At 40.1% G+C, this 23,065-nt stretch overlaps 1 protein-coding gene across 2 annotated transcripts in view; it reads left to right on the top strand.

Annotated features, from left to right (window-relative positions):
• ADGRL3 (adhesion G protein-coupled receptor L3) overlaps positions 1 to 23,065 on the top strand; it is a 220,569-nt gene that overhangs the window by 17,587 nt on the left and 179,917 nt on the right. For both annotated transcript variants that reach the window (XM_065634786.1, XM_065634785.1), the window contains exon 2: positions 18,846 to 19,059. In XM_065634786.1, the coding sequence (XP_065490858.1) occupies positions 18,846 to 19,059 (214 nt within the window). The remainder of the gene's footprint in view (positions 1 to 18,845; positions 19,060 to 23,065) is intronic.

The following is a 23,065-nucleotide window of genomic DNA, read 5'->3' as shown; positions in this document are numbered from 1 at the left end:
TTGAAGAAACTGTGGCATTTGGGTGCTCGGGAATCTGTTGAACAGAAACACTCTTTCTGATGGCAAAGAATTCACCTGCTTTGACTAAGTTATTGTAATGTAATGTCACCTTCCTGGTGACAAGAATAGTGTTATATTTATATTTATAGAAACACCTGCTAGTAAATTAAAGCTAAGAAAGGTGGTTATTCTTCCTCTGTGTTGGAGAAAACACGGCTTACAAAATTTTTTCTACGTGGATAATTAGTTACACTCATGCAGCTCCGAAAAATGCCATCAAATTGCACAACAACTGTGGTTTAATTTGCTCAAAGAACTTCTATTACTTACAATTATATGCCAAAAAAAAGACATATCCTGGGCTCATTTTCACGTTTCAGGCTTGGTATTTTTGGGACTGGCAGTGAGGGAGGCATTGTTGTTCTCTATTTTCATTTTTGTGAAAGAACCTGGAAAACCTGCAGTCCTTGTCTGTATATGCTGCACACACTAAATATGGGAGTTACAGAGACAAGAAGGAAAATCAGCGCCAGCCCTGCTGTGCCTTTGTTTTGTTTTGTTTTTGTTAACCAAGCTGCTTGTCAGAGTTGAATCACGCTTGCAGACTTCTGCAAATCAGTAAAGAACTGAAATTGCAGCTGGCTCTGGAGACGTGCAGGTTTTTGGAGATAAATGACATGAAAGGGACATTCATGGCCTATCTGATTTTCCACAAGTGGCAGCATACTCATTTTAGCTAACATTTGTGCTTCAGATGATTTTATGTGCCAAGTAGGTCTTGAATAGTTTGTAATCTGGTGGTGTTTGGTTTTTGTTGTTTTGTTGTTGTTGTTTGTGGGGGTTTTTTAAATTTTCTGGTGTTGATGAGGTAACAGGTCGCTGTTAATAAACATGGGAGTTTTGGATTGTTCTGCCCTATGTGAGTGCTCAACAGCTGAGACCTGCTGGAGTTGGCCGTTACAACTTCTGTTACACCATTACAACTTAGCAATTAGGTGACATCCTGGTGAAGGAAGAAATTATTGAACTATTTGGGGTGAAAAAGTTCTTCAGGTAAGGGAACAGAATCTGCAAGAACCTCCTGGGAGCTCTGTCTTTTCTCCATATGGCCCTGATGGAGAGTTACCAGGTAGATGCTCACATTTTAGATTTTCCCAGTTGAGTCAGAGCTTGACAGGAGCTGGAAGGGAAGATTTCTTCTTTCTTTTTTTTTTTTTTTTAATGTCTCGAATGTCAGAAGCAAGGGATGAAAATGGCAGTTGTAATTTTAGCTCAGAGGAAAAGGGTTCTGATGGTTTTGCTACTATAACTGCTTTGCCTGAGTATGGATTTGTGTTGTGTTGCAGTTGTTGTCAAACAGGTTACTTTCACCAGAAACAAACAAACAAAAATAAGAGATGTGTCCTCCTGTGCCACAGCTAGCTCCTAAAATATAAGGTTTGCATCAAGATTTTGCTGTGGGCAATGGAATTTTATTTGTGGTGTTCTCTAAGAAATTGCAATTTATGATAAGCATAATTGTTTTTCTTATACTGTCTTGTATCTCTCATATTAAATATTTGTTAGAGAAGGTTTGTTCCATAAAATCCTCACCCTCAAGGAACTCAGCAGAGTGTCACTGTGATGGTGCAGTCTCCCTGTCTGCTGACAAGTGCCAGAGGAAAAAAGACTTTTTTGATGGTGCTGAAATGGCCAAGACTTTGAGAGGGAAAGAAAGGAAGATTTTTCCCATCCTGACTGGAATGTTACTCTCTCAAGTTTTGTGCTTTTTTTTGTGTGTGTGTGTGGTAAGAAAAATTATGAAATAGAGTGAAGTGGTAGCAAGCTGAAATAGTAGCAAACTTCTGTTAGAACATTGTGTTGTCTGTCATAGAACATACTTGTGCTATATTGGGTAACGTGCAAATTATTATCTTGTGGGAAGGATACGTGGCAGGCTTTGGAGGATGCATGCTCTATTTCTTTCCAAAAAGCTGCTGTCCTCAAAACTGGTGCAGCCTGAACTTTCCCTGCTTGTTTTGAAGTCAACTCTTGCAGTAGAGTAAAAACAAACTGACTCTTATTTAGAAAGAGAATTTTAAAAGCTGTCTTTAAGTGATGCATTTTTTTTTTTAATCCAGAAATAGGATGACAGGCGTGGGAGGTAGCAATACAGGTGCTCCACTTCTCACTTCAGTGGAAACGTGGCAGTTTTTGATCATCGTTCCTGCATCTTTCAAACCCTGTTGTAAAATAGTGAGCAGACAGTAATAGAAGGAAGAAAGAAGAAACTTTTTTTATTATTTGGGTCTAGATATTCCGTTGCATGTACATCATATGATTTCAGCAACTTCTGCTAAGCAAAGTAACTCTTCTGAGGTTTCTTTGGCTTTATTTCCTTACTGCAGTGAAGCCTTTTTAGTCTAATAATTAATTATTTCATCAGTTTTCTTCCTCTTGTGGTTCTTTGTTGGCTGTGTTACTTAAGGACCTCGTCAGCTCCTTGCAGAAATAGCCCACAGATGCTTGCATCTGTCTGTATTTCACTACAGCTCTTCATTTTCACTGTATTATATATTTTAATATAAATATTTAAAACACTTATAAAATGGCATTATAAATGCATGCCACTTGGTAAGCTTTTTTTCCTCTTTTAGTAGGTGACTCTTAAATGGCAGTGTGCTGTGTAAAGTAATATCTTGTTAGTTTTATGCACCCTATAGATTTGATTAAAATGTGGTAGAAAAGTGCCTTTGGTATATATGAGGGAACAAGGACAAACCTTTCATGAATCATCGTGTGGATCTCACGTGAAGTTTGCTGGGAGAAGCTGTAAAAGCTGAGTGATGTGTATTAATAAAACCCTGCTAGAGATCATGGGAAAGTGTTTTATTATATTCCAGAAATATTGTATATTTTTTTCATAGTGATTTAAAATGGCAAGAAGAAGATGAAGTCTTGAAATTTGACTGTTAAAATGTAACTTTGCCATGAGCTTACAGAAGGACTGGTAGCACAATTTTTCTTACCCACCGCCAGAGCTGTTTGACAGCTGCACCGTCTGCCTGGGTGTAGGACAGGCTGGATTTGATCAATATTTATTTTATAATTAATGCCTAAGATGCTGGCCCAGGAAGAAGGGACTTACAGGTCGGTTCCTGCAGAGTTGAAAGCAGGGGGTGGCCTGGAAAATGTGGTCGGGTTTTGTTGTGTTTTGTTTTGGTTTTTTTTGGTGACAGGAAAGCAGAGCATGGTCCTGCTCTTGCATGGACTGGTTCTTCTTTTGTGGTGGCTTTTAGTGCTAGAGGCAAGTAAAGTGTGTTGGGTTCCTGCTGAATGTTTCCCTTAATGACTTTTAGGTTTAGTTGGAGGATTAGCATGTGAGATCTGTTGTACCTTGCTGCTGCTGCCTCCCTTCAGTGCTGTCACTGAACTCAACGGGAGTTTGAACACAGAGTTCAGGGAAAGCGGTGTTAAGCCAGTGGAAGCTTTGCAAATCTATTCTTTAGGAAATAACTTTTTACACTGATGTAATGATATTTAATAGAGCAATCAGGTGCAGGAGAGAAGAGGATAACACATGTAGTTCATGAGGTTTTCTCTGTGCAAGAGTTGGGTAGAATCTGATTTAATGTTAGTTAACTCTGGTTTCCCCCTCTTCCTCACTATTAGACTCTTTTTTGTTTTGTTTTGTTTTGTTTTGGTTTGGTTTTTTTTGTTTTGTTTTTGTTTTGTTTTGTTAGGGGGCAAGAGCAGTGACTTTTCTTCCCCTAACATTTCCAGCTGCCTTGACACCTACGCTGAGGATCCTGCTTTTGCACAGGCATTCGATATAACCACCACTGAGATGCTCGGGCTCATTTCCGCTTGTCAAGAAGCCCCCTGAGATGGCTGAGTGGGAACAAAGTGCTTGATGTAGACAGTGAGACAGGAGTAGTGCTTTGTCCCTCAATCCATGGATGGCAGGCAGAAGAAAGCAAAATGCACTTTGTGTGGGAGCTGAGCCCAGCTAAGTGTGTAAAATAGCCTTGACTGGGGACTGTGTTTGTCTTAAGCCTCTAGTTAAGGTCCTTCTGTTGCTCTGTCAATAAATATGCTGGGAATAAGCGAAGAAAACAAGGTCAATATCCAGAGAAATTGAAAACACTGAACAATGCCCAGGTGCTGGCATTTGTTTTGAGCAGGTAAAATAAGGCATAACCTGGAAAACTGGAGCAGTCAGTGTAGTTACAAGTAGCTATTTTCTAATTTCTTTTAGACCTTGCTTCTCTCTGTCCTGCTAGTGTGTTGATGATAGATGACTGCAGGATCATTGAACAACCCTGAGTGCTGCTGCAAATGGAGCTGCTGTTGAAATTTGCCACTGTATTTTCTGACTTGTTGGACTTTTTTCTTTATTATTCCTTCTCTTTCTTTGCTTTGCCTGCTTCCCTCTGTCTTGCCTACCAGTTTCTTTTGGTTTGAGAGCTGCATGGGCATCTCAGAGAAAGTGTTGAAAGCCAGTACTGATCACTTAAGGCATTCTCAACAGCTCTTAAGGGGTGGAAAAAAAGATCTTGGGACTTTTTCTGTCTAGTTCTTGTGACCACTAAGTCATCTACTGACTCTCTTTGCACATGTGCACACACATCTATATGCCAACTCTTTTTGCATGGTGTGTTGCTGGGGTACTGTTTGCGGGGCTCCCAGCATGGCGGGGAAGGTGTCTGCAGAACAGGAGCATCTGAGGGTCTGGTCTCTCCATTAGTAGCTTTTTAGGTGAAGATTTGGGTAAACCAGACTTACTAATGCAAAGAATATTGTACCGTTACGTTTGTTTCCTCTTGCATGCCCTTCTCAGTGCTTTGTATTTCTCGTATCCCTTTATCCCTTTGTTTCAGAAGAAATCTCCATAGCAACCTCCGTGGTACGGGAAGAGGCAGCCTGTGAACATGGCCAGGGTGCGTGCTTAGTTGCAGCTCTACCTTTGCTAATTCTGTTCCTGAAGTAACTGTAGGGTTTGTGGTATTACCTAGAAGTACAGTGATGCCAATGAGATCTGCAATAGGCAAGAATTACAGCAGTACTGGTTGGAAGGGACCTCTGAAGATCTGTAGTCCAGCTTTCCCGCTCATAGCAGGACTGTTGCCAACAGTACATCAACACGAGAGTGTGATTAAAAGGAGAAGAGAAAACCGCTATCACCATCAAACTAAATGAAAGAGCTGTGTGCAGGATCTCAAAACACATGACAAAACTTTCATTCTGAACAGAAATCGCTTGGAGGAGAAGGGCGATAGACATAAGTCTGTGCACAGACCTACCTGGAGGATAAAGATAAGAAAACAACTGTAAAATTTGCTTCCCAACTGGTGTGAGAACAAGTGACTCCAAGATATGACTGAGAAGCTGTTGCTGGGAATGCTGCCCAAGGCTGCCCAGGGTTTGTTGGTGTCCTTACACTGGACAGATCAATAGCCGCTGCTTTTGCCCACAGCCAAGATGTGGGAGAAAGCAGAGGTAACTCCATTAAATAGTTGACAACTCTGGCTCCAGCATGCAATTTCTGGCAACAGTAAAGAGTTCTTAGCAGTGAAACCACCTGATGCACACAGAGGAGAATGAAGACCCCGTGAAGAGCTGAAAATCTGATGCAGAAGCAGCCATGGGCTGCAGGGGACAGACCTATTTGTGTCTGCGCAGTGCTCAAGAAGGTTGCCAAACATTTGGCTGCCGTATTTGCAGCTACACTGAGTCAACAGCCCGTTGGTTTTGCTCTGGGTTGCCAAGCCAGCTGCTGTGTAATCCCAGCCACGCTGATCTGTGGAAAATACAATATGACCAAGCCTCGGTGAGAAACAGCGTGATCACTCCAGTGGCTTGCAGGCAAATGCAAGCGTGTTGGGATAACAAGCCCCTGCAAGAGGAAAGGTTTCTGCCTGGAGGTCCATGCAGCTGATGTACAGCAATATCACTTGTGGTGGGGCTCTGGTGTAATTCTGGGACAACACTGGAGAGTACCCTGGAGCAGGAGGACAGAGCACATATCTGGGCCCTGTCTGGCATTTGAATGTAATACAAGGGTGCAACTGAAAGAGATGAATGTCTACAGGGCGAGGTGAGGATAAAAATAAAAAGAAGCCTCCTCTCTTGGCCTTGTCTCCTACTCCTTCCATCCACAATTCCTTTGTGGTTTCGGAAGCACAAGGCACTGCTAATGCTGCTGCAGGAATCATTGTGCATCCCTTCAAGCTGTCCTGGCCAGCTAATGTTTTTGCTTGGGCTGAAAGGAAACCTTTCCTGGAGGTTCTATTTATTTTGCATAGCTACTTTAAGTTGCATTTAGAGAAATAGAGAAATATCTTTGCAAGGTGTTTGTGTTGTCTGGAAGATATTTCAATGAAGAAGTGCTGGCTGGTGTTTAAAAGGGGAGAGAGAGAAATATTGTTTGACTGTAACTTTCCAGTTCTGGTGTGCCTTACAAATTGCTTTGTTCATTTTGAATCTGGGTGAATATCACATTTGATTAAAACAACCACTGCAAACTTCTGCCCATGGCTTTCAAGCTAAGTGAAGTTGTGGCACCTCATTATTTAATTCTACTAATAAAGAGTGTTGTTTTAGTTTTATTGTGTCCTTTTGTAGCACAAGATACATAGAAAGAAACTCTCAGTGTTTACTAGATTCACTGTGCTTAGTGTGCATGTGTTTAACAGGGACAGTGTAAACATATTCACAAAAATAGGAATTGCTGTCCAACTTGGGGTCCTTCACTTAGAAATGGGACAACGAATGAAAAAAATCTGCTTCAAGTTGGCACAACAGTGTGTGTTACAGCCAGGTTTTTAAGAGATTATCTCCCACTTTTAGATGGATTATTTAATTCTAGTCAGTTCAGTGAATTCAACTTTTTCGCTTCACCTCACTTAACTCTGTGTGCAGAGAGGCCTAAGCAATTGATATGACTTTTGCTTTTTGCCGCTGTTGTTTTCTCAGGCGTGGTTTTGATTACTGTTGTCTCTGTTGCAGTTTTGTTCTTCTCCAAAAAGGGGTCAAGACGCTCCTATGTACGTATTCATTTGTCCTCATATACATCATTTAACAAAAAAAACAACCAAACAAAAAACACAACAAAAACCCCCGAACAAACAAACCAAACCAAAACCCAACAACAAACAAAAACAAACAAACAAACAAAACCCACAGGAGAAGCTGAGAGAGAAGCAGAGGTTCCCCCGTCGCAGAACTTTCTCTCCAAGGGGCAGAGTTCTCATCCGTCTCTTAATATGCATTAGAAGCAGAAAAGCAATATATTACTTTGGATTTAGTGTGGAAGTAGCTGGTTTTGCAACTACAGGAGAGTCATCTCACTGAGCACCTGAAGAACTGGTTGATGCTTGCAGTGCTGCATCTCTGCCACTTCTGTGCTCAGCTTTTGGCATAAAGCCCGACTTGCCTGAGGCGTGATACTGTCCCGGTGAGACACACGTGCTGTTGCGTGCAAATCTGTAAGTTAATAATGCAGGATTTTTTTCACCAAAGTAACGAAGCTGAGACTCTTTTACACAACCCCCTTATTCTGTCTGTAGCAGTAAACAAGCATTTTGGGTTTGATTTGTGTGACAATATTATGATGTGCCCATCTCCTTGATGGGTTCTCTGCAGCCAGTTGTCTTCTCCCTGCCCGGTGCTATTAGTATTCGGATCCAAGCGAGCAGTTTGATTCTCTTTCTCCTGAGCAACTGCAGGAGTCAATCACTGCTCCCTGATGTGAATAGTAATGAAGGTAGTGAAATTGTTCCTTGATTCCCAGCAAAAGAGCCCAAGAGGGTGCTTTGATATGAGAGAAACCCTGCCCAGAGAGAGATCTGCAAGGTTTGAGAGTCATGATTTGGAGGAACGCTGGCAGCCTAAGTGTTTTGGCAATAACGAAGAATGAAAGATAAGCAGGCAGGCCTGCTGGATAATTTTACATTAATAATGATGACTTATAAATGCCACTGCAAGACAAGTGACTCCACTGTGGAGTCAGACTGTCATTAAAATATCTGGCTCTGTAGAGGGGCTACGCTGGTGGTAAATAGGTTATTGACTTTCAGCTCCTATTTTGACTAAAACTCCATATAGGGTGTAAGCACTCCAGCAAATCCCAGTGCCACAGGTGGTAATGTATTCTGTAAATCAATACTATATTAGTAATAAAAATGACCAAAGCATGCATCCGTCAAGGATTCATAATAGAAATTTGTTTAGATTATATACCATGTGTATTGATTGCTGCTGTTTAAAGATGAGGTATGTCTTTCAAGCAGAGTGCTTATATATGTAGCTGCCTACATTTAAAATCCATTTATTTTTAATATGAAGATGAACTTAAATAACATAAGGAACTATGTATGAATAGAAGTCAGTATTTTATATTGTAAAACACTATGGGAATGTAAGTATGTGAAGAAGCCACAAGTAGATGTCTGACATTGCTGAAACTTAAATATTAGACCTGAACAAAAGAATATGCAATATACGTGGCAGTTGTTCTTTGCAGCTCCAGCCTTCAAGGTAGCTGAAGTTTTTCTTGGCTTTGATTTGCTACTGTACGGTGTGCACCTCAAGGGCTTTACACCAAAAGACCAGCTAACAGGCTTTGCAGCATTATAACAATTTATTAGATAACCATATTGAAATGCTGGATTAAAACAAAACCACACACACACACAAAAAACCTCAAAGCAGACAAACCTACTAAAAAGATAGTGCTGTACCTAAACACATCCATCTTCCTAAACTTAATCTGGCTTTACTGGTCCAGGGTCTAGTTTGTCTTATGTGATGCAGAGGCACCTTCCGTAACGATGGATGGTTGAGAAAACAATTTGTGTGCCATTGCTACAGTCTTTACGTCTCACCGCAGCAAATAAAAACTGTTTTAGATTACACAGATTATAGCTCATTATGAAAACAAAGCAAGCCTCTGACTGAAATCACATCTGTTGGCTTGCATTAAGTAATTCCCTTCTTCCTCCTTGCTGTCTTTTATTCCTAAGAATTTAAAGAAGCTGTCCTGGAACATTTTTGTCCATTCATGACCATTAGATAAAGGCAAAATACAAACCATCTTTGCATGGATGAGCGCAGCAGGTATCTTCTGCATAAAAGTTGACAATTTTTTTTGCTAAGATAATAAATTCAATGGGTTCCATGTTGCCAAATGTTTCTCTCTCTTCCTGTTTTCTTTCTCCCAGATCTTCATAGATCTTTAAAATACAAAGAAACTCTTATGATCAACAAGCCAGACTGTTGGCACAACAGAGATCTCACCCAGTAATTTGTGAATCAGGCTCCCGTATCGTCTGAGCTGTGACATATCTTCCAGAAAAGTACCCAGTCAGGATTTAGGGACTTCAGCTGATAACAAATACATCATATACCTAAGTAAACTGTTCCACGGTAAATTACTCACACTGTTAAAAATATGTACCTTATTTTTAGCCTGAATTTATCTAGCTTCAGCTTCCAGTTCTTGCATCTTGCTTGCCTTTTTCTGCTAGATTGAAGAGCTCCCTGTTGTAAGAAATATCTTCTTTCTGTAGATACCTGCAGACTACAGTGGTGTTTTAAATAGTTAGGCTAAGCAGCTTTGGTGTCTCACTTGTAAAACTGGTTTTCCAGACTCTGCTTGATTTTTATTTTAAAAATCTTCTTAAGCTCTTTTGCAATCTCCTTCAAACTTTCTGACAATCTTTTTGAAGTACAGATACCACAACATGCGTGTTCCAGTAATGGACTCATTTATACCATATGCAGGGCAATTTCATCTTCCCACTTGTGCTTGTTATTCACCTCCTAATAGTCGCAGAGCTCGTGTTTGCCCTTTGAGGCAGCGGGTAGTGTTCAAATCCTTATCAGTCATAAGAACGGGCTTGTTTTGGAGGATGTGGTCTCACATAATGAGTGCTTTTTGTATTCCTCCTGGGCTTGGATTTGTCTGTGCTCAAGCAGGGGCTGCTCAGATGGCAGATAGATCAATCTGCAAAACCGACAAGGTTTCTGTCATTTACTTAACATTTCATAATTTTTTTATGCCAACTGCAAATTTAGCAAGCTTGGAGTTTATTTTCTTTCAGATTGTCAAGAAGCGTGTTGAATGATACTGGACTGATGAGGTTCTTGCTAAACTTCCAGAAATGGTTCTGCTGGGATGACAATTCTACCTTTACATTCACTTTTTGAGAAATTCATGCATTTTTTTCTGTGTACAATTGTAGTTATGCTCTGGTTTTATACCCTTGATTTCGTTGGTGGGTTTTTGTAGATTGGTTGGTTGGTTGTGGTTGGTTGGTTTGTTTGTTTTCCTAGCAGCAATGTCCCAGTGCCCCAGATTGAGTTAAAAACCAGCAAGGAGTTCCCAGGAGGGTTGTGGATTTTTCCTAAACTCCTAGATAGACGTTATCTAATTCTGCAGAATGAAAAACATTGGACTGTTGGCTATTGTATCTTTTCTAATATCTGATAGAACAATAAGCACCTTTTTCTCCCTGCGAATTATGAATACATCAGTTTGCTTCTTTCCAAATACGTATTGGAGTTAGTTACTGGATATTTGTAGGGGGGTGATTTTGTGTTTGATAACTGGTCATCTTTGACCCATATACCCCACTTCTTAAAAAAATACTGCTGCTCCTTTAAAGCTTTTGCACGCATTGGGGTTTTTTTACTCTTATGGTCCACAGTTTTTTCATTTATACTTTGAGATTTTCTTGCTGCATATTTGTGTTTCCAAACTGTAATTTGTACTTGTTAACTATATTTCTGCCTTTGTCTTCTTTTTTTCTAAGTGGGGGTAGACTGTTTAACAAAAGAAGCTTCTTTTCATGATTGCGGAGTTGGGGATTTTGTCGTCTGGAAGTGGATTTCTCAGTTTACTGTCCACATTTTTAAGTTTCAATCTTTATTTCTGTTTAATTTTGTGTGAAACATTTTCATCTACGAGGAGCTATCTTGGTTAAAAGCCCCTGGTATATATGTTACCAGTCAGGACCTGAATCTTATTTTACTTTCCGAGTTAAATTGTTCATAGGCATCTGTTTGGTTTTGTGTGTTGGTTGTTTGTTTGTTTTGGTATGAGTTGTTTGGGGGGTTTTTGGGTCTTGTTTTGGTGTTAATATTTTGAGTTTGCCTGTGTGGTAGGACCACCACCCAAAACCAATAAGGGCAAATACTGCAGTACATCAAAAACTACTTTATTTTTTTAGAGAGGACGGGCTCAACAACAGACTTGTTCAGTCACCTTTGGTATTTCACCCAGGTAATTTCTCCCAGCCCCTGCAAAAACCAGTTTTTTAACCCTGGAAAGTTTACAAGGCACTTTATTACAGTATTGTAGAAGAACTGTAAAGAGAAAAATCTGGTATCTTTTATCAAGATTTTCTGTTGTGCTCCAAAAGCAGCAATAGAAAGCTTTCCCTCAATATAAACAGCAAACACAAGAGGATGGAAATACACAATAATTTTGTTCTTAGGAAAGTCAGAGAATTCTTGATGTGAAGTATAAATAACTGGAAGAACAATGCTTGAAACAGGTACAGAAGGAAATAAGTACAGGAAAAAGTGCTTGAAATGGATCCTTTGGTAGATAAAAGTCTGTTTCTATTGGGAGGGGAAGAAAAAACCCTGTTCCATCCATCGTAGCTGTTTGCAGAATATTTTCCCTGTTTAACTAGTACCGGGTTTTTTTTTTACCGAGTACATAATCTCTGTGATTATTTATACTTGTTATTACTGCCTTTCAAAATGTTTTTTTTAAGACTATTGCTAACCACTTTTGAAGAATTAAACAGTAACTTGTATCCTGGTGTCCTCTGGTTACTTTAAACTGAACTTGTGGGGCGCAGAGGGCAGGATTTGGGGTATGTATTGCTGATAAAAATGCTGTAAGGTGAAGCATTGTCTGGAGCTAATGTAATTCCTTAGTTCTAACATTTTGCTGTTTTCCACTGAGATGGGGTATCTGCAGGCAAAAAAAAAAAGTGATTTCCCTGAAAATCTGGTTTTACTTGGAATATATTTCCACCTGGAGCAAGCATGCACATTTCAATACATTTCATATATTTAATATGCCTGTTGTGATTTATTTTGGGGGGAAGTAAATAAGGTCAGGCACTGTTCAGATCACTGTCCAGACCTTGCTGATAAGCACCCACTGGTTTCTAGAAAAATCAGTGAGGTATGCCGAGTAAGGTACCCCAAATTTCATTTTACCTTTTGGAGAAATATGCTTTCCATTTTGCCCGTTACATATATATCATGCATTTTGTAGACATATATTTGTGCATATAAAAAATATAAATATCATAGACTGCAATTCTGGGAGGAGGGGTGATCTTAAAGCAGTCTCAGGCTTCTTTATAAAACTTTCAGAGAGTTATGGTGAGTGGAAAGAACAAATTCACTGTTATTTATGGCAGAGACTCAAAGGAGCTGCGATGTCTAAAACACCAAGAAAAAACACAGTTATGGCTAAACTGCAGATCGTTAAATAAATATTACTTCCTGAAGAAGGCTAGTCTTCAAGGCCTGGGTAATTTCTTGTAGGACTAAGTCTAAAGGAGTCATTCTTAGCCTTTGGTGATGTAACGCAATTGGTTTAAATGATAAATATATGAGGCCTCAATTTTTTTATAGGGATATTTGAATGACAGGCTCTAATACTGAAGGCACAAAACCTTCTCTTTTGCCTACCTGCCCTTTTCTCTGGACGGTTGTTCAAATTTCAACACAGTTCTCCTTTCCATGCAATCCAAACTTAAAAAGAGATTTACTGCTCTGGTAAACAAGTTCATAAACGGCACAAGGTAATCCTCACTCTGCTGTTCATAATTTCTTTAATAATGCAGATATTTCTACAAAAGCTTTAATGTTCCCCTTCAGAGGCTATTCAGGGAACTGTAAATCAAAATTAAACTTTGAGGAGGTGTTACTGGGTAGGAATCTATTACTTGTAGTCACTCTACTCTTTAGCACAGTTAAGACATACCTTAAAAAGCTCTGCTGGTAACAAGGAAAGTTATTCCAGATTTGCATTATTTGAGCAAAGGTAAGCATTTAAGATCATGTTTTAAATGGAAACAATAATAAATTGTAATACTAAATGGAGCTATGATTTAATATGAAATCCAAAAATGGTAAACAGATTCTTTTTCCTTAAAGTTCTTAGGCTGAAGCCTCAATACTACTTTAATCTGTCTCTATGAGCATATCAGCTATGGTGGTTTATAAAAGTTTTTATCTGAGATGAAAAAATTAACCTTACTAATGGCTAACATAAAAAGTTACAATGGAGTAATTTAAAGTGGCATGAATTTTGTTATTACTCAACTTCAACTCGCTTCACGTTAATTTTTTGCTGCATTAAATTTGAGACTTCAAGGTTGTTCAGCAATGTCAAAGTCAAAGCTTCCCTGGGATTTTTTGGAGACAGTTGTGTCTTATCTAACAACAGTGACTTTGAGTTGGGTAAGTAAGAAATGACATGTTTTTCTTTATTGAAGGCCCTGGTACGATTTGTGGAATGCGGATTTGTTAGAAGGATCAGTCCTTGTGGCACAGAACCTAACACTTCACTGAGAACAGAAACATCTTGATGTTACAGATCAGGATCTGAACCTCTGATGTTAGGCTGGACAGCAAGTTTAGCATAAGGGTTGGATATACATTGTATGCGCTGAGTGCTTGCAAGTGAATTCACGTGAAGGAAGCCTATGAATTCAAACATATCCAAGTATCTTCTTGTGCGTGCCTTTTGTTACAAATGGGATGAACCACTGCAAGGGAAAAGATACTTGGGAATAGCTTTTTCTCGTGATGGGGCCTAAATATTAATGTACTTGCATTCAACCTTCCCCTTGGAGACAGCATTTCATTTGTCGTCTGTTCTCAACTTGTTACTTCTACTTTAATTAAATTGATGTAAGTGACATTTAACTTAGGCTGGGACTGTGCTTCTGACTTCCAATTTGAAGGTAGGTTGTCATGTATTTTGGAAAAGCACGTTAAATTCAGCCTTTCTTCAAAAAATCTTTTGCTTCCTCTCTGTGACCTTAGCTAACCTTTTGTGAGCTGATTCAACTCCACAGCCCAGCAGAAACCTCTCTTCTGTGTGTTTTCCCCCACCCTGCAACTGGTTTAGTTTCTTAGTGGGCTGCTGAGTCATTCTCTTTTATCCAGGAGTTGGTTTGTGGTTGGCCATTTGCTGTGTAATAGGGACCGCTGCTTCTGGTGTAGGTGCCCAAAGGAAAGTGGCAAATTGTTCTTGATATCTTGTATAAAATAAGAAAGCCCAAGATAGCTTGGGGATGTGGTTCACATTGGGAAACCTGGGCTGAAGCCGCATTCTTCCCTTTCCGAGGATTACATCTAGGTCTTGTTTTCCTTTCCTTAGCAGATTTTGGAGTGCTTAATAATTTCCCCATTTTTCTAGATGAGACAGCAGTCACCTGAGGCATAGAGAGGACCACCAGCAATATCTAGCTCCAGCGTCATGATGCAGATGGAGGATTTTTAAAGTTTGTCCAAACTAGACTAATATTTGTGAGCAATGAAAATATCGAGGAATTGTAAATTGGAGAAATATTTTCTGTCGCTGTCTTTATCCCGAGTTTTTGTTTGCTACTAGGAGTGTTCTTGAGATCAGAGGCCAGGTGTAACATGGATTAAGGAAAAGGGAGATAGGGAAGAAGCCCTGAGCTGTGTTTGCACATTGCAAATGAATGCAGTAATGAGACTTTATATCTTAAATAGGAGAAGTGAGGCCTTGATTTAGAAAAGCACTTAACTGTGTGCTTGTCTTCAGGGAGTGAGAGACTCATAAGGCCTATCGACTTGAAAAGCATTTCAGCCCTGTGCCCATTCCTGAGTAGGCTTTGGAATAAGAGGGGGTTTTTAGTATTTTCTGATTTTTTTTTTTTTTTTCCTGCAGCACCAAGGTGAACCGTGGGAATATTAAGTACTGTGAACTCATAAATGCAGAAGCATTGCTCCAAATTAGTAGGAAACCTCTTCCACTAGCATGTTGGGTTTACCGTTGGGGAACAGTAAGTCAGGTATCTAGCTGGGCAGACCAAATCCTGTGCAGAGCATGTAAAAATATTTTTCTCTACGCTTCCAGCTTTTGTTTTGCTGCCCGTAAATGTACGCTGAGATTTCACTCTGAAAATTCTGATCCAGAACATTGTTTTGCTGGGAAACTTGCTTATAAAACCTAATTTAAAACATCATCCCACACTTAAAAGTAAGTCTACTACCATCATGCCTCTAAACATAAGAGAGCTCAACAAGGCTCCAGCAGCCAAGAGGACGCATAATTTCAAGGCTATTTCAGCATTTGATTAAGCACACAGTGATAACTACAAGCCCATGCACTGCAGGCATGACAAGAGGCAATTATGTTCAGAGGTCAAAAGCAAGGGGGAGAAAAAGCACCAGATTTTGATGACTTACTTAATTTTCTAGCTCCTGAAATTAGCAGAGACAAAGAAGTTCTAAATTGCCGTTTCACGCTCCAGTTTTGCCCTGCAGAAGCTTAGGAGGATGGGTTTCCACCAAATGGCTCTGTTAGAAGAACTCCAGCTGGCACAGGTTGAAATGTTAAAAAGAGCATTTTTCAAAATCTTTTTAAGTTCTGCTGTCTGTATTTAGATTGATGGCTGCACGTTGGATCCTGGAAAAAGGCACCTGTTTTCCAAAGTAGTGAGCAGCCACCAGCTTCTCTTGACTTCAAGCCAACAATGAGGTCACTTATTTCGGAGATTAAATAAGGAGCTCAGTGAGAGACCGTGAAGATAGGGAGCTGCTCGAAGGAGGGAGAAGTGTATTAATGAATTAACACAATCGTGCTGTGTATTTCACAGATGGGCTTCGGCATATCTTATTTCACAGCAAAAAGATGCTTTGCTCCTCACAGGAAAACCAGTAAAAATGTTTAAGAAAGATTATCGTATAGGGTCACAACATCAAGAAATGCACTTATAAGGAGATAAACAGCCGACCTCTAATCTCCCTTTGGAGTATCTATTGCAGATATCAGGGCGGAAAAAAAACATGCAGGTGGAGCATGGCAGGGTGGAAAACATGCACCATTGCTTTCTCCTATTGTATTGTACTACAATATTCAGTTATTTGTCATTTCTGATCCAAACACAGTTTGTCCAGGGTGTTGCATTTCTCTTAAACCATATATCCAGAAAATAATTGTTGGCTCTGCGATATCACAGTGAGGTGTCTGTAGGTGGACGCTGCCCTTTAAAATGTGAATTTCAGCAAACAGAAAACCACTAATAGAAATGTTTACTCCTGTCCAGATGTTCTTTAATAGAAAGTTATTTTGGGGGAGGGTTGTTTGGTTTGGGTTTTTTTGGAGGTACCAGGGACTGACATACATGCAATTTTAGTAGATCAATGCCGTAAAGTCTCATGTGCAGGAAAGATGCCCAAGATACAAGAAATGTGCTTTCACACCTGGTACAGAAACACGTTTAACAGCTTTTTCTTAACCTCTGTATTTCCATATTAACTGTGAAATCCTCCCCCAGAAACCTGAAGTAACGCATCATCATTGGTGATAGATTAGGATGCCATCTTTGCCCTCAGATAAACTTCTCTTTTAATGAAACCATATTGCTAGTAGCGGCTCCTGTTGTCTTACTTCCAGCAAAACATGATAGTTAAGATCAGCTGCATATTTGAGGATTGCCATTTGACAAATACACCAGGTTTGTATGAGTGAATTCCTAGTTATGTGATTTTAAAGCAGGGTTTTCCTCAGCCATCATGTTTAATGTCTGCTTTCTTTGACAACATAAATAGTTACTGCAAAACCTGCATAGGAATTAACAGCAAAAATAGAATTTCTGAAGTATGTGGGTCCAGAGATGTGAGTTTTGTTTTCTGTAGTGGGAACTGTAAGATGTAAAGTAGCATTGGCAAGTGTCTTTGCAGTTAGTCAGCAGTAGCCTCTTGGAGAAAAGGATCCAAATTGCCCAAGAATGAGGCCATACTGTAGCCCCAAAAAGCTCCTTTTGACTGTATACCTCATTTTACAATTTTCTTGGCATTTAATCAGAGTCCTCCAGTTACGGGGTAGGAGGAGGGCACTTGGCCTTGGTGTTCTGCCAAAAGCTGCCAGAAACCTTCAATTAAATGTTGTCTCTGCCTTCTCATCCCATCCTTCCTCTGCTCACCTTGTCATTCATTAGTGACGTGAACAAGGTTTTGCTTCTTGAGGGTTTGTGCTTGTTCTCCTGTACCAGGAGGAAGAATTTTACTGCATTACCCAAATGTACAGTACAATGGGAGCTCAAGGGAAACTGTTTCTCCCATCACAGGGATGTGGCGCATCATACATGATCCAAACCCTGAAGCTACGCTAATTGGAGAACCTATTATTCAAGAATAAATGTGTGTCTGTCTCGGGAGTTTGGCAATTAAACCACAACTCTGGCACATCAGTAAGAATCTGATATTAGAGTAAGCCCTGCAAATTTACAGAAATGGGAATGTTTCTCTATCCAAGGCAAGACAACAGCACCTTGTAAGGGATTTTTCGTTTGGGGGAGGGCATTTTGGTGTTTTTGTAATGGGATCAGTGGGGAAAGTGAGTTGTTTGCAGATATGTGGTATCAGATGGGCCCTGGATCTCTTAGAAGGTTAAACCTTTTGTGACCATCATATAGATATAGGATTAGTGTTTCTATGTTGAGTTTTGTGATTGGAACTTGTATAAAATGAAGTCTGTGGTGTGGGCGAGCTTTCCTTTTCATGGAATAAGGAAGGGAAAGGTTTGGCTTTTGTTTCAGCTCGTGGCTGGTGCGCTCGGCTGGAAAACAAGTATTTGTTTCCTAGTTTCACCATGGATTTCCCATGGGATCTTCTAGATGCTGCAGAACCCTTCTGCGGCTGAAAGGAGAATGACAATGCGTAGCTACTTCTCATGGGTATTTGGGGGATTAATTCATTCACGTTTGTCAAGCTGTTGTAGATCTTTGGATCAAAGAGGTTGTAGAGATGGAAAATATTATTGCTTGTTGTCATGCAAGTTTGTTTACTAATACTTTAGGGCTTTGTTTTCAAAGCATCTCAAAGCGTGTTTCTTTTTTTCTTTTGCAAACTGTAGCCTGGATTTCTTTTAAAACAGGTAAGATATCTGAGGGCTCTTCTTTAAATTAGTTTCCTGGGTGCGTGCCAGTATTGAACATCCAGGCAGATCTGATGCAAAACTGAGACTGAACTTTTATCACCCAGTTTCACATATATTGGCCTTTCCATGGAAAATAATAGCATGGAAGGGCCCAAAATTCAGGATGATTGCCAGAATCCCCAGGCCAGCCTCTGGCATGCTGTGGGCTACAGCGAAAGCTGTGAGGCACATGTTTTCTAAGGGCCAGGAGCTATGCAGATGTTTTTACATCTGCAGCAGGACAGATACAATCTCAGTGAGCCGGTGGATTGCTCGTCATCAGAAAATTTCCCCCAGTTGATAGGGTACAACACAGTCCTATAATTTTATGTATCAAAGCCAAGTAGCTTTTTACCTGGTAAGCAGAAATAATAACAGCGTAGTCACTATTTACCCCTTTCAATAGGGGATTTCTAAAGGCCTGGATAAAAGGGATCGCTGGCTTATTTTTGAGATGAGAAAATCAAGTCACTGAGAAGTGACTTCCCCAGGCAGCCAGCAGGTCAGGGATTGGACCCTGCTTCTGGAAACGGCCTCTTGATACCGAAACCATCCAGAGCATATGGCTAAAACCTGCTGCTAAATGTCATTCTGCTTTTAATCCCAGCCTGAGCGCAGAAGGTAAATGTTTGCCGTGTTTCTGTGTTAATCCTTGCAGCTTTCAGCCGTGCCCCGGTGCCCATGGCTGTGGTCCGACGGGAGCTGTCCTGTGAGAGTTACCCCATCGAGCTGCGCTGCCCGGGAACAGATGTCATCATGATCGAAAGTGCCAACTATGGGAGGACCGACGACAAAATCTGTGACTCTGATCCTGCTCAGATGGAAAATATCCGCTGTTATCTGCCAGATGCCTATAAGATTATGACTCAAAGGTACAGTGTTTAATATTCTTTGTTTGCTGGCTGCTGTTTTGTTTTAATCCACCGTGTACACACCAGTTTCTGTGTATGTTTGCATGAGAAAATGCAGGTACTTAGTCTGCGTGTATGTGCACAGAATTACAGCTATCGTAGCTAAACCGTGGGTTTAAGAGAGCTGGGTTAGCATCGCACAATATAAATAACATTTGCTGTAAGTACTGCTAATCAGCCATCTTGATACCTGCTGTGTCTCAGTTTTACCTCTGAAATACCTAAATATCAAGGCTCTTAATGAACATATAAGCAAAGCCTTTATTAAATGCACCTTTCCTCTCTTTTCCTCTGTGTTCATACAGGTGGCCAGTAATCTCCTTTAAACAATGAATTTTTTGTCCCTTTTTTTTTTGTGATTTTTTTTTCATTTTTCAAACTACAGACTAAAATCTCCATTATTCATTGTGGTGCCAGGCTTAGTTTAAGAGGGCAGGGATCTGAATTTCCAGTCAAGGACTCCCATTCACATTGGTTTTGCAGAAGACTTGCTGAACTTCTGTATAATAACCGTTGCTCTTCAGTGTGACTACTGTATCTGGAAATGGTAACTGAGGTATGTGTCATGATGTAGACAGACTCCTGTATTGCAGAGCCAGGGCCTAATAGTTTATTCCAACCTAGAGATATTCTGGCTGTGGAAATCCTTTAACTGTTGATGAATTTTTCAGGGTGTTTTCTGTGTTTTGGGAAGGATTTGGAAGTCACAGCTCTTGACATATAATCACATTCAGTATGTTTCTCCTAATAACTACATGTTGAATAATTATGCAGTACATTTGACTGTTAACTAAACAGTAATAGGAATTAGTATTTCAGGATATTAATAACAGCATTGACAAAGGCAAAGTGTTGGTAATTGAAGTCATGGCAACGGCATTTACATGGTGACCTGATGGCTAGCTTTGCAAGGTTTAATGGAATATCTCCCTATTGTTTGCTGTAAGACATTTTGCACTAAAAATGGAGTTGCGTGAGCAACAGGAAAGCAAGCATGGGTTTCATCTATATTTGACATGCTAATGGATATTTTTAAGCTTTCTTTGGAATGTGCTTATTGCTGTCTATGGATCCCATAAGCCCATTTAAGTTGAACCTCCTTGCATAGCTGGTTGAAGTCCCATTTGCAGAATAGTGACAGGTATGTTTTCAAGACAAGCAGCAAGAGTAACAACATGCCATCAGCCAGTCCCTTGGATTTTTGGCATGGTTTTAGTGGAATTACTCTAATACTCCTGTTCAGGTTATTAGTGGCTTCGAGGAGAAACCCTTAATTCTCTGCATATTGGCGGAACAAAACCATGTCATCCCCCTTGTGGGCCGTTACAAAGTATTAGTATTTTTAGATATATATGTTGTTGCATTCTCCAGGCACCAGCTTCCTTGCCAAACGTCAAGCTCTGCAATCTTCTGCTTGGTCCTCAAGCCTGCAATAAATGTTTTGTCCCTTGGGTCAGGGAGGGTATGGAATCATCATCATCATCCCATGAGGGAAAAGCAAATTCTTGCTGGCTGAATATTAATATCTGTGGAGCCTTGCTTGATGCTGTTTATCAGTGAAGGGTGGTGGCTCTTTCCATTTAAGCCACTTGATGGTCAGTTGTCTTGAAGAAGCATGCAATCATGTTATTAATCGGCTACTTCAGAGGTTCTTGAAAATAAATAAAACTTGGTTTGAGGTTAAAAGGCAGCTTAAAAAGAGGGAAAATGCTCTACTTTGCATTTTCATGTCATTCTCATTTCTTTTTTAATCTCAATTAGTTCAAAGAGTTGAAACAATTTAAAAATAAACCCATTAAAATGAAATATGCTCTTAAGATGCAAGCCAGCCTGCCAGCTCACAGCTGAGAGAACACCTTATAGCTGAGGCTCTGAAAAAAAGCAGTTTAAAAGGAAAATCCTGACAGTTGTGCCACTACCTATGTTTTTTTCACCTGAAAGCCTCTACCTGCAGAATTAATCAATTCAGCAGGATTTGGGTAGTTTTGCAGATGAAGGCAGGTTTTCATACAATGACCTCATCTGTAAACGCTGCAGGATGGGGAAGCAACTACTGCAAGTTAAAAACCCTCGTGGCAGCGTCACCCGCGTGGTAATCCAAGCCGTCTGTGTAAGGAAAAGAAAAATGATATGCTTATTATGCATTGATTAATTATTGCTTTCATAAATACACAGTCCCCTTGTAGGTTTTCTAATAAGTTTTCTAACAAGTTTTTAATCAGCAGCAGACTTAAGCACGTTATGGGCAGGAAAAAAGTGTGTGTGAGAGAAACAGAGATGCTAGTATGTGAGCCCAGGCATGAGTGAGTAGATTTATGGTAGATATTAGTGATTGCTCCCCTCTCAAAAAAAAAAAAAAAAAGAGCTAGTGCATTCCTTTCTTCTGTATGTTTATTTAAATTAATTTTGCAGATGAATATGTGGGGTTATTTTGAAAGGGAAAGGCATAAATCTGGTGGTGTGTTTGTGGAACCCCCTGAGCAGAGGCAAGGCAAGGAGTTTTTACTGCAAGCATTGCCCTGAAAAATCTCTCAGATCTTCAGAGTATTGCTCTAAGAAAGTTTAAACAGCTTGTATGGAGCTATTTTATAGGAAATTAAAGTTCTGTGGCCTATTTTGTTTTTTAACTTGCCAACTCTTCCTTCCAGCAGCAGCAGCTGCCCATAAAAGCTCAGAAAGTTTGCTTTACGGACTGAAGTATTTCTGATATGGTCAGAGAAAAATGTATTTGCATAGCATGTTTGCTTTGGAGAAGTGTCTTTTCGAGGGCTGTAACAAACAATTAAATTCTAACCATGCCCATTGTAAACTGTGTGCATTGTACCACAGGAGGCTTCGCAATGTCCTCCCTTGAGCAATGTACCACAGAATTAACATATCATCCCCTCAAACAGCCGGGGTTCTCTGTGAACAATTGGGAAGGGCAGCCTCCTATTCCCATAACAGTTGCTTTTGTTTTTATAGTCTTAAAACTGCCATTTAGTCTATTAAAAAAACACCCTAAAGGAAAAAAAATACTGCTTTCAGTGTGCTCTCTTGAATTTCCTTGGATGCTTTCCACCAAGGAAGCAGCACAGAAAGACAAAAGTCTGTGTGTTATTAATACTTTTTGTGTGCTGGTAGGTTCACCACAAGTCAGCGGAGCTCATCACTTGCTAAAAGTGCCGCATAAATTTAAAACTGTGACCCAGGCAAGGGAATTAAACATTGAGTTGCCTCCTCCTTGATCCAGACAAGTAAGCCAACACATGGTGCGCTTTAGGCACATGCACAAGTGTTTTGCAGCACGAAGACCTGCCCTGTGTACTTTTCCGGGTTTAAGCCAATGGAAGGAAGAAAGTTTTGCACTTAAGTTTGCAGAACTTTGTGCTGTTGATACCACGTTTGTGTTTTACTTAGTCATTCAAAGCGGCCTGTTTTATTGAGCTCTTAATCCTTTAACCATGAATGTTGAAATGAGGGGGGAAGTCAAGCCAGCCAAGCTGCTATGCAGATACACATCCACGAAACAATTGCATTTTTTGCCCTCAAGGCAAGATTAAGGCTTTCCTTTGGCTTTCCAGGTATATCAGGAGTCAAGGGAATCTTCTCTACCCCAACCACTGCTGCTCTTAAGCTGGAAGAAGGGAATAAAGAGGTAAAACCAGCAGGCGAAACAGAAGAAATGTTCACAGGTCTCAGCAGCTGTTCCCAAAATCCATTCTGCATTTTTGAATTTTGCAAAAGTAAAAAATACGGCGAGTTCTTGCTGGGGGTAACTCTCTTGTATCTCTTAGATTTCCATTTATTTTCGTCAGAGAGCCTGGCAGGGGGGCAGGCACAATTCCCCAGAGGAGAAAGAAATGCTCTGAACCAGCTTGCCTTACACTGCAAAAATTTTTCATCTTCTGAGAGGCTGCATTTTGTTAATGTTGTTGGTTGATGACCTGAAAAATGCAGGAGCCCGAAACGAGGGCCATTATTATTG

Source organism: Caloenas nicobarica, chromosome 4 (genome assembly GCF_036013445.1).
Source record: "Caloenas nicobarica isolate bCalNic1 chromosome 4, bCalNic1.hap1, whole genome shotgun sequence".
Classification (NCBI taxonomy): domain Eukaryota; kingdom Metazoa; phylum Chordata; class Aves; order Columbiformes; family Columbidae; genus Caloenas; species Caloenas nicobarica.
Note: the sequence above shows the minus strand (reverse complement) of the source record. Positions and strands in the feature narration are given on the sequence as shown.